Source organism: Leptonychotes weddellii, chromosome 13 (assembly GCF_054177405.1).
Source record: "Leptonychotes weddellii isolate Sample4059 chromosome 13, ASM5417740v2, whole genome shotgun sequence".
Lineage (NCBI taxonomy): Eukaryota > Metazoa > Chordata > Mammalia > Carnivora > Phocidae > Leptonychotes > Leptonychotes weddellii.
This window is the reverse complement of record NC_138381.1, coordinates 43,321,770-43,333,902: the sequence shown is the minus strand read 5'-3', so window position 1 is coordinate 43,333,902 and position 12,133 is coordinate 43,321,770. Positions and strand designations below refer to the sequence as shown.

Below are 12,133 nucleotides of genomic sequence, written 5' to 3'. Positions count from 1 at the left end.
AGAACTGATGTTGCAGCTCAAATCCGAGGGCAGAGTTCCTTCTTCCTTGGGACCCTCTGTCTTTCTCTTAAGGCTTTCAACTGATTAGATGAGGTCTTACCCTCATTGTGGAAGGTGATCTGCTTGACTCAAGCTTATCAATCATAACTGATTAAGTTATTAATTATATCTTAAAAGAAGAAACAATGTTCACAGCAATATCTAGATTGATGCTGGCCACACATCTGAGCCTCATAGTGTAGCCAAGTTGGCATTATAAAAATTAACCATCACAGAACCCAAGAACGTTTCCTCAATAATGTGCCCCTCGGTGGGGACATGATCTCTGCAGATAGGCCCCGGGGCGGGGCTGGGTAACGAGGGGCTATGAAAGAACTCTGACCCAGAAGGCAGTAGGAGATCGGAGTCCTTGTCCTGCTGTCTGCCAAGAGTTGGCTGAGTGGCATTGGGCACGAGTCTTCATTTCTCTTACAGTTTCTTGGCAGTGGTGGGGGCGGGGGAGGTGCTTCATACTATGTCAATAACTCCCTGGCCCCTCTTCTGGGTTTTGAGCTCTTTGAGGTCAGGGAATGTGTGTTTTTCCTAATTACCTCCACCCCCACATCTAGTCTTGGTGCCACTGAGCGTAGTAGGCCTTTGATCCAAGTCTGCTGGATGGAGGAATAAAAAGTGGGAGGGTGGAGTGGTGGTAAATGCTCTGGGTCTGTCACTGCCTAGCCATGCCTCTCTGAACCAACCCCATAGCGGGAACTTGCATTTGGGTCTCTCTGGCCCACCGCCGTGCTCTATCCAGGCCCCACACCCCGCTGCCCTGGGTCTGACAGATGTCTTTTCATTCAGCCTGCCAGTGTTCAGTCCTTGGCTCCTACCAGATGCCCTGCAACCCGGTGACGGGACAATGTGAATGCTTTCCAGGGATTACAGGACAGCGGTGTGACAGGTGTCTCTCAGGAGCCTATGATTTCCCTCACTGCCAAGGTAGGGAAGACATCAGAATGCCAGAGGGTCGGTTCCTCTCTGAAATGTGTGCAGCCAGACTCCCAGACAAGCCTAGGGGACCCACCACTGGTCGCCTCTACACGTTTGACCCTCATCTGCCTGGTTCCTCCCCAGTTCGTGTCCATTGAAAATGCATGTATCAGATAATGCGTCCTCAAAGGAAATCAGAGATGATTTATTCCTACAAATTTTTTTAAATTCCCATGTATTATGAATTTATATTCCTTGATTTGCATGTCAATTCCTGTGTATAACAGTGTGGCCAAGGTGACCCCTTTGAGCTACCCCAAGTGTTCCTTGACCCCTTCCCAAGGCACCCTGGCTTCTCTCTGGTTCCAGGCTCGCAGCATTGATGCTGGCTGTTCCGGAATCCCCTGAGGGGTGACTCTAGCAGGTGCCCTTGCACTTGATCTTAGCCAAAAGGCCGAGAAGCGATAGCACGTCCCCTTGCTAGCAGGCAGAACACGACCTATGCTGTGTCGCTGCCCCGCCTCCTGGGGGCATTGTCCTCACACAGCATAGGTGGAAGGGGAGGGGGGTGACCTAGTCTGTTTGGTTAATACCCTCCCCTCCCCGCCCCCCCCCGTAGGAGACGTTGAGAGTCTGCCGTACTCTGCAGCAGGGGGCACAGAAATAAGATGCCCGTCGCATCTCCTTGTGCTCTTGGGGGCATGCAGCCTCCAGGGGCGAGGAGCTCCGGCAACGGCTTTAGAGGTCCCTTTCCCTGTTGAGAAGAGGTATTTGAGGAAGCCTGCACCAGACTTTCCACTTGGAGATTATGGCTTTCTCTGACTCCTTCCTGCTCTTGGTAGCGCTCTGAGCTCTGCATTCCGAGCTGTCTGAAGACAGGGCCCCAGCGCCAACCTGATTCCCCAGAACCTCACTCACCAGAATCCTCAAGGGACCGGGTTTTCTTGCCGGTAGAAATTGTAGCCAGTAGTCAGAGGGGACATTTTGCGTTTGAGAAGGCTAGGGCATTCTTACCCAAACCCTCTTCCTTCTAATAGCCATACTACTGTATAATAGTAATGCTGAGACTTTGCAAGATCCTCCTTTATTGAAGAGAGATTCTGTTGGGCTTGTAATACTGTATTGACTAAGGCAGGAGAACAAGCTAATTCATTTTAGAAATAATTTTAGTACAAGTGGGTAGCAAGGGGATTGTGATAATTAAAGAATTAAGTCTTGCGTGACCAAAAAATGTACTTAAACAAATCTGTAGCTTCTATTTAGTGGACAATTAAAAAGTCTCTTGGTACAATATTGCCCTCTTCTGGACAATCCTAAAAGTCGTTCAAAATTCTGGAATCTTTTCCCCAATCTCCTTCATGATCAGTCAGAAATGAGTAGTAGGCAGGGGGATGGAGGTAAGTGGCAAAAGGGGTGTTCTGGGGATTAAGGACTCTAAAGGTTATTCGAGGTGTGCCTTTTTCTGAATTGCACGCACAGTCCTTGCCACCCATCTATCAAGAAATACAAATATAGGTGCATTGTTTTTAAAAACAAATAAAACTTTTAAAACTTGAAAACACTAAAACAAGCCATATTTCTAAATCATGTGCAGGTTCCAGCAGTGCCTGTGACCCAGCTGGTACCCTGGACTCCAGTTCGGTAAGTAGAGGATTATAAAAGGGTTACAATTCTAACTGATGTATTTGGATACATGTTACAGACTAACACATTTGGGAGCTTCCCGAAATAAAAAGTCCGTTAAAATAAGACCCGAAGCCAAATTGCAAAAGAGGTCACTGTTCTTGTTCAAAGTGCATATGTGATATTGTGAATACCAGGTATTCCGAGGAGGTTTCTAAGTGCTTTAGAAATGCTCTGTCTTCTTAGCTTCAAAGCCTGGAGATGGTGGACCTCCAGGCATTCGAGGGACTGAGGAAGAGAGGTTCTGCGTCCTTACAATGAGGCAGTGACTCTTGCATCTTACAAAAGTACTTTCAGATAAACATCATTCTCTACTAATCCTCAACATGTTAAGTATTCAGATACTTTTCCATTTAAAGGAGTTGTTCTTGCTGTCCCAGAATCAACAGATAATGACAATGTTAACAATAAAAGTGATTTTTAAATGTCTCTTTTTCTGTATTTTCCGATTTTGTTTTAACCACAAATATGGATTATGTGTAGAAAAAAATAAAAGAAGACTAAAACTGAAGCCATGAGCAGTCTGTTGAAATCAACAGAGTACTTTTTTTCCCCTCTGGGTACACTTAATTTACTTTTCAAAATATAATTCTGTGACAAGCTTTGTTCAGAACATATGTTTGAAAACATGTCTTAATTTTGAGATGTCAAGTGTTAATTTGATTTTCTTTTAAAGGGATATTGCCAATGCAAAGCTCATGTTGAAAGTCCTTCTTGTAGCATCTGCAAACCATTATATTGGAATCTGGCCAAAGAAAACCCCCATGGATGTTCAGGTGAGGTTTTTACACATAATAATTTACTATATTGCAAATTCCTTTTAATTTTCTCTACTTCAGTGACTAAACCCACAAAAGAGCTATTTATTTAATAAGTTCAGTTTGTCTGAAATCTCGTGTAAATGTTTTGATGTTTTTTCCCCTGCTTTTGGCAGAACTTCTATCATTTTGAAAATCTCAGCAAGGGATTTATATCCCATTTCCATATGCATTTTGTTGTTTGCAAAGGCAGCTACTTGATAAATGGTTTATATTGCCTTGTTTTTTATAACCCCTCTTTTGGGTTTGATTTTATTTTCATTTTATGCTTAGATTGAAGCCAGGACAGGAACTTAAAAACACCAAGCTAAAGGTAGTTAAGTGGAGTGGATATGTCCTTAAATAATGTTTTCTTCTTTTTTTTTTTTTTTTAAAGATTTTATTTATTTATTTGAGAGAGAGAAAGTGCGAGTGCACAAGCAGGGGGGAGGGGCAGAGGCAGAGGGAGAAGCAGACTCCCCGCTGAGCAGGGAGCCCCACTGGGGCGTGGGGCTCGATCCCAGGACCCCAGGATCATGACCTGAGCCGAAGGCAGATGCTTAACCAACTGAGCCACCCAGGGACCCCTAGAGTATGTTTTCATGTAAGCATATCAGTAATGACCTTGACATTAGAATCATTTAAAAATCCCATGATGTTGCAGCTTTTGTCTTAGAGCGGTCATCAACTAGCCATTACTCCTTGTAGGTGGATGGTATTGATCTGGTGGTTCTGCTGACCCCAAAAAGCAGTCCCATTTTAGGCTTCAACGGAGCCAACGGGAATTCTGCTGAGGTGTGCCTGACAGTGACCCCACATGTCACGTAGCTGCTGTGTCATGTTTCCAGAGCCAAGGGCTGTCCTCTGGGCGGCCTTGGTCCAAGAACGCTCTCTTCTCTTCACAGAATGCCAGTGCCACGTGGCAGGAACAGTGAGTGGAATCGGAGAGTGTGGGCAGGTAACGCGGCCTATCGTCCGTAAACCAGGGCAACGTTAGAACAGCGGATGGTGGGGTGTCTGTGGGAGGGGATTAGTGCCTCTGTGATTGTACGGGGTGTGCTAATCTCTCTGGACATTTTCAGATCCTCGCTAACTGCTCATGTTACACAGCGAGTCAGTTTTAAATCTTGAAGATGAGCGAATTGTGCGATTTTACCAAATTGTGTCATCTGGCTTATTCTGCAGCGAGATGGTGACTGTCACTGCAAGTCCCACGTCAGTGGCGATTCCTGTGATACGTGTGAAGATGGATATTTTGCTTTGGAAAAGAGCAATTACTTTGGGTGTCAAGGTAAATAGTTCCAGTGGCTCCTGAGGAAAGCCAGTGTTGGTGGGCAAAGACTGCCGGGATAATCTCTCGTCTCAGTTTTGTCTTCCTGCAGTCTTTCTGATGGGATGGGGCTAAATATTCTTTTCCAGGGAATTTGGCCAAATACTCAGTCGAGACGAGTAATAAATTGCAGTTGGGGCTGCTTCTACTTCTCTTCTCCCAGCACGTTGTTGGTTTAATTAGAGAAAACATCATTGGGACGGAGGGGGAGGCGTCTGTTAATTTCGCAGGTAGCATCAAGACTTAGTCATTTGGAAGATGTATTTTGTATTATCCAAACAGCTTGCACCCGATTTTAGAGGTAATACTGTGTTAAATACACCTGCAGGTGTGTGGCCCCACAAAGCTGCTGTTGGATCTCTGCCACGGACTCTCAGTAGCAGCGGTTGGTTACAAGAGCACTATGCTGCTACATTGTGTTTAGCTCCCGGGCTCCTGGCCCCTTACGCTGGACAGCAGTGTTGGGGCTGACGTCCAGGTGTACCCCCAGCTTACAAGTGGGCTTTGGGGGGCACCTCCCACCTCCCTACGTGTTTCTAACATCCGCAGGCTATGAGATGTGGCAGGGCTAAGAAGCAGCCCTGTCCTTACTGATTTCTGCTTGTCAGAGAAGGAGGGAAAGCTTCAGCATGGAGATGCTATGATGGGTCACTGCTACTGTTTCTTGACCTGCAGGGTGTCAGTGTGACATCGGTGGAGCTGTCACCCCCCTGTGCGGCGGGCCCTCGGGAACATGCCATTGCCGAGAGCATGTCGTGGGGAAGGCGTGCCAACGGTGAGTCTCCCGGGAGGTCTCCTCCTGTACTGATGTGGTGGGAGATTCTCGGAGAGTCCTGTCTGTGAGGAGACAGGCCGTCCTAAGGAGAGAGGGCAGATGAAGCTGTACTGTCATTTGAAATCTGGACACTTGTCAGGGGGCCCAGTTAAAGGTAAGGTTGCTCTAAAGACATCCACTTTGGAGGTCACAGAGCCGCCTCACTGGAAAGTTCCCACAGGTACAAAAAGCCAGGTGGACAGGCCAAGAGCTGGGTGCTTGAGGTGGGTTCCCGTGGCTGAACCTCCATGTCAAAGTTGCAGCTCGGAGGGACCCAGCAAATGGGCAGGCTCCTGGACCCAGGAGATTCAGGTCCAGCTTCTCCCTTGGGACCCATGATGGAAGGTGTGGAGAGGCCACGTGCATTACACTGGGTGTGGTGGGAGGGAAGGAAAAGAAAACTCTAGAAGCGGGACGAAGTCCCTCCTCTCATGCAGAAGCTAATTAAAATGAACTATAGGAACAAGGGAGCGAGTGGAGCCTGAGCTCCAAGAGGGGCTGTCACAGGTACAGCAGCATCCTGTCTCCGTGTCCTGTCATATTTAACAATTTCTAGATTTAAAAAAAAATTTAATTCCGGTATAATTAACATACAATGTTATATGAGTTTCAGGTGTAAAATACAGTGATTGAACAATTTTATACATTACTCTGCTCATCATGATAAGTGTACTCTTAATCTCCTTCACCTGTTTTACCCATCCCCCCACCCATCTCCCCTCTGGTCACCACCAGTTTCTTCTCTGTAGTTAAGTCTGTTTTTTTTTTTTGTCTCTTTTTCCTTTATTTATTTGTTTTGTTTCTTAAATTAACATCATATGGTATTTGTATTTTTCTGACTGACTTATTTCACTTAATGTTATATCTTATCCTCTAGATCTATCCATGTTGTTGCAAATGGCAAGATTTCATTCTCTTTTTTTTTTTAAAGATTTTATTTATTTATTTGACATAGAGATAGAGAGAGAGAACAAGTAGGCAGAGAGGCAGGCAGAGGGAGAGGGAGAAGCAGACTTCCCGCTGAGCAGGGAGCCCGATGTGGGGCTCAATCCCAGGACCCTGGGATCATGACCTGGGCCGAAGGCGGATGCTTAACCAACTGAGCCACCCAGGCACCCCAATTTCATTCTTTTTTATGCCTGAATAATATTGCTATATTTATACACACACAACACATCTTCTTTATCTGTTCTTCTATTGAGGGACACTTGGGCTGCTTCCATAATTTGGCTATTTTAAGTAATGCTGTATAAACATAGGGGTGCATGTGTCTTTTCAAGTTAATGTTTTCCTATTTTTTGGATAAATAGCCAGAAGTGGAATTACTGGATTATATGGTAGTTCTATTTTTAATTTTTCGAGGAACCTCCATACTGTTCTCCACATTGGCTGCTCCAGTTTACATTCCCACCAACAGTGCATAAGGATTCTCCTTTCTCCACATCCTCGCCAACACCTGTTGTTTCTTGTGTTGTTGATTTTAGCCTTTCTGACAGGTATGAGTCTTATTGTGGTTTTGATTTGCATTTTCCTGATGATGAGTGATGTTGAGCATCTTTTCATGTGTCTGTTGGCTGTCTGCAGGTCTTCTTTGGAGAAATGCCTCTTGATGTCTTCTTCCTATTTTTAAGTTGGATTATGTGTTTTTTCGTGTTGAGTTGTATAAGTTATTTATAAATTTTGGATACTATCCATTGATCAGATATGTCATTTTCAAATATCTTCTCCCATTCCACAGGTTGTATTTTAGTTTTGTTGATTGCTTCCTCTGCTGTGCAGAAGCTTTTTATTTTGATGTAGTCCTAGTAGTTTATTTTTGCTTTTGTTTTCCCTGCCTCAGGAGACATAACTAGACAAATTGCTACGGCCGATGTCAGAGAAATTACTGCCTATGCTCTCTTCAAGGATTTTTATGGTTTCAGGTCTCACATTTAGGTCCTTAATCCATTTTGAGTTTATTTTTGTATATGGTGTAAGAAAGTGGCCCAGTTTCATTCTTTTGCATGTAGGTGTCCAGTTTTCCCAACACCATTTGTCAGAGACTGTTTTTTTTCCCATTGCATATTCTTGCCTCCTTTGTTGAAGATTAATTGGCTATATAATTGTGGTTTTATTTCTGTCTCTCTATTATGTTCTATTGAACTATGTGTCTATTTTTGGGCAGGTACCACACTGTTTTTGATTACTACAGCTTTGTAGTGTATGTTGAAATCTGGGATTGTGATACCTCCAGTTTTGTTCTTTTTCAAGATTGCTTTGGCAATTTGGGGTCTTTTGTGGTTCCCTACACATTTTAGGATTATTTGTTTTAGTTTTGTGAAAAATGCTGTTGGTATTTTGATAGGGATTGCATTAAATGTGTAGACTGCTTTGGGTAATATGGACATTTTAACAATATTTGTTTTTTCTATCCATGGGCATGGAATGTCTTTCCATTTCTTTGTGTCCTCTTCAATTTCTTTCATTAATGTTTTATAGTTTTCAGAGCACAGGTCTTTATCTCCTTGGTTAAGGTTATTCCTACATATTTTATTATTTTTGGTGTAATTGTAAATGGGACTGTTTTCTTAATTTCTATTTCTGCTACTTTATTATTAGTGTACAGAAATGCAGTGCAACTTTACTGAATTCATTTATTAGTTCCAGTAGTTTTTGGTGGAATTTTTAGGGGTTTCTATGTCTAGTATCATGTCATCTGCAAATAGTGAAAGTTTTTACCTCTTCCTTACCAATTTGGATGACTTTTAGTCCATTTTTGTTGTCTGATTGCTGTGGCTAGGACTTCCAGTACTATGTTGAATTAAAGTGGTGAGAGTGGACATCCTTGTCTTGTTCCTGATCTTAGGGGGAAAGCGTTTCTCCCCATTGAATATGATGTTTGCTGTGGGTTTTTTTTTTTTTTTTAATATATAAGGCCTTATTATGTTGAGGTATGTTCCCTGTAAACCTACTTTGTTAAAGGTTTTTATCATGAATGGATGTTGTACTTTGTCAAATGCTTTTTTCTGGACCTATTGAAATGATCATATGGTTTTTATCCTTTCTCTTATTGATGTGATATATCACATTGATTGATTTGCAAATACCGAACCACCTTTGCATCCCAGGAATAAATCCCACTTGATTGTGCTGAATGGCTATTTTAATGTATTCTTGGATTCTGTTTGCTAATATTTTATTGAGGATTTTTGCATCTATGTTCATCAGAGATATTGGCCTGCAGCTGTGTGTGTGTGTGTGTGTGTCTAGTTTCTTTATCTGGTTTTGGTATCAGGGTAATGCTGGCTTCATAGAATGAATTTGGAAGCTTTCCTTCCTCTTCTATTTTTTGGAATAGTTTGAGAAGAATGGGTATTAACTGTTTTTGAAATGTTTGGTAGAATTCATCTGTGAATCCATCTGGTCCTGGACTTTTGTTTGTTGGGAGTTTATTTTGATTACTGATTCAATTTCATGGCTGGTAATCAGTCTGTTCAAATTTTCTATTTCTTCCTGATTCTGTTTTAAGAGGTTATATGTTTCTAGGAATTTATCCATTTCTTCTAGGTTGCCCAATTTGTTGGCATAAAATTTTTCACAATATTCTCATATAATCCTTTGTATTTCAGTGGTGTTGGTTGTTTTTTCTCCTCTTTCATTTCTGATTTCGTTTATTTGACTTCTCTCTCTCTCTTCGATGATTCTGGTTAAGGTTTATCAGTTTCATTGATCTTTTCACAGAACCAGCTCCTGGTTTCATTGATCTGTTCTATTGTTTTTTTGTTTCTATTTCATTTATTTCTGCTCTGATCTTTAGTATTTCCTTCCTTTTGCTGGGTTTGGGTTTTGTTTGTTCTTTTTCTAGCTTCTTTAGGTGTAATGTTAGGTTGTTTATTTGAGATTTTTCTTGCTTCCTGAGGTAGGCCTGTGTTACTATAACTTCCATCTTAGAACAGCTTTTGCTGCATCCCAAAGATTTTGGACCTTTTGTGTTTTCATTTTCCTTTGTCTCCATGTAATATTTTATTTCTTCTTTGATTTCTTGAGTGACCATTCATTGTTGAGTAGCATGTTATTTAACCTCCACGTATTTGTGTTCTTTCCAGATTTTTTTCTTACGGTTGATTTCTAGTTTCATAGTGTTGTGGTCAGAAAAGGTGCATGGTATGACTTCAATCTTTTTGAATTTGTTGAGACTAGTTTTGTGGCCTGATATGTGATCTATTCTGGAGACTGTTCTGTGTGCACTCGAAAAGAATGTGTATTCTGTTGTTTTAGGGTGGAATGTTCTGAATATTTCTGTTAGATCAGTATAGATTTTTTTTGAAACCATGATCCATCATAATTTTCTCTCAGGGAAGAAAAAGCTAATTTTTAATATTCTGGCTTTTAATCATACACTGGAAACTGTGAAGTGCAGCTTCTAAATTGCAAGTATCTTCACTACTTCTGCATTATCAACAGATTAATAAAGAAATCTTTAGTGTAGTTAAAGTAAATTGTCTGTATTTAGTTAGCATGGCACTTCTCCCCTTTCCCTTGATATTTTCAGCATTTGAATTCTAAAAGTCAGCAACCCAGCTGAGCTCTCTTCAGTCATTTCTAAATGTCAGTCACTGCTGGGCCACATAACAGGGTCTGTGAAGGAGGACACATCTGTCGGTATGTTTCCCTGCAGACTAACAAGGCACATGATGGACTAGAGGAATTTTGTAAATAGGTTCAGAAATATTTTCCACCCATGTTTTATCTCTTTCCACCTTCCTGTGGATAAAGTGAGCTTTCCCCCACTTAACCAGCTAAGTTTTTCTCCTTCCACCTATGTAAGGCAATTGGCTATTTTTCAGGTAAAAATAATACAACCAAATAGGAATTAAATTAACCACCCTGAGACGGAAATACTGATTTTTTACATTACAGCCATTACGTACATATGAAATTTAGAACATGTCCTTTGATTTAGTGGTAAATTGTAACTAGGATACAAGGATAGGAAACCAGCATCAAAGATGCCATATTGCCTTTTCTCTGGGTTGGTAAACCTTTTGTCCTTTTGTACTAAATTCCTGCCAAATGTTTGTTTATGATATTATCTGAGCATTGTTCATTTTTCTTACAAGTTTAGAAGGCATTCACTTTTACTTTGTTTTCTAAATAATTTTTGTGATAATAAGTGTAATATATGTTCATCGTAAAGTTTTAATAAGTACCGAAAAGTAAAAGGAAAAAAAGACCTACCTATTCTACCACCCAGAGATAACCCCTTTTAATATTTTTGTATATTTTTTCTAGGCTTTTTCTATGAATACAAATTAGTATGTTTTCTTCATAAAATTTGTGTCCATTTCTTCACTTCACATGATATTGCAGACATTTTCCATTATCACTGGTCTTCAGAAATATTAATGGTTGCATAATATTTCATATTTTTAAAAATTATTTCATAATTGTACATTTAGATTGTTTCTAAGGTTTCACTATTATAAGCATTCTTTTATGTTAATTTTTTTATACTATATATAAAATTATTCTTTAGAACATATTCCTGGAAGTAGAATTACTGGTCAATGGGTATGAACATTTTTAAGGACCTTTGTATATCACTTCCAGAGAAATTGTAAGCCTTTGTAATTCTGCTTGCAGTATAGGGCCATGACCTTTTATTTTCTTTGACTAAATGATCTTTATGGCTTTTAATCCACTAGCTGCTATTAGTTTGTGACTGGATTGTCGAATTTGTCATTTTGAAGAACTTCAGATTCTTTGAATATGAGATGTCACACAAGCGGTGTATAGTATTTTTGATCCTTCTCTGTGATTGCCATTATTGGACTCTTGAAAGGAATCCATCTATAGACTTATAGTTTAAGAAAATACAAGGCAGGGGCCCCTGGGTGGCTCAGTCGTTAAGCGTCTGCCTTCGGCTCAGGTCATGATCCCAGGGTCCTGGGATCGAGTCCCGCATCAGGCTCCCTGCTCGGCGGGAAGCCTGCTTCTCCCTCTCACACTCTCCCTGCTTGTGTTCCTTCTCTCACTGCCTTTCTCTCTCTGTCAAATAAATAAATAAAATCTTTAAAAAAAATTTTAAAATTTTAAAAAATACAAAGCATAAAAAAGTCATTCTAATGATTAAAAAAATATATATGTATATAGAAAAATGTATCTAACTTGTAAACTTAGCATATGAAATATTTTACATCACATTCACTATTGCATATATGGTACTTAGCAACAGTGCCTGGCACATATATATTAATACTTGTATAAAGAATGAATATGGGCGCCTGGGTGGCTCAGTTGGTTAAGCGACTGCCTTCAGCTCAGGTCATGATCCTGGAGTCCCGGGATCGAGTCCCGCATCGGGCTCCCTGCTCGGCGGGGAGTCTGTTTCTCCCTCTGACCCTCCCCCCTCTCGTGCTCTCTCTTTCTCATTCTCTCTCTCAAATAAATAAATAAAATCTTTAAAAAAAAAAAAAGAATGAATATGGGGGAGGCGCCTGGGTGGCTCAGTTGTTAAGCATCTGCCTTCGGCTCAGGTCATGATCCCAGGGTCCTGGGATC

The 12,133-nt window shown here is 41.2% G+C and overlaps 1 protein-coding gene across 1 annotated transcript in view; it reads left to right on the top strand.

Annotated features, from left to right (window-relative positions):
- LAMA3 (laminin subunit alpha 3) overlaps positions 1 to 12,133 on the top strand; it is a 250,592-nt gene that overhangs the window by 111,222 nt on the left and 127,237 nt on the right. Inside the window, exons 13-18 of the mRNA XM_081802541.1 lie at positions 841 to 978; positions 2,564 to 2,610; positions 3,329 to 3,428; positions 4,355 to 4,407; positions 4,635 to 4,740; positions 5,455 to 5,554. Coding sequence (XP_081658667.1) covers positions 841 to 978; positions 2,564 to 2,610; positions 3,329 to 3,428; positions 4,355 to 4,407; positions 4,635 to 4,740; positions 5,455 to 5,554 — 544 coding nt within the window. The remainder of the gene's footprint in view (positions 1 to 840; positions 979 to 2,563; positions 2,611 to 3,328; positions 3,429 to 4,354; positions 4,408 to 4,634; positions 4,741 to 5,454; positions 5,555 to 12,133) is intronic.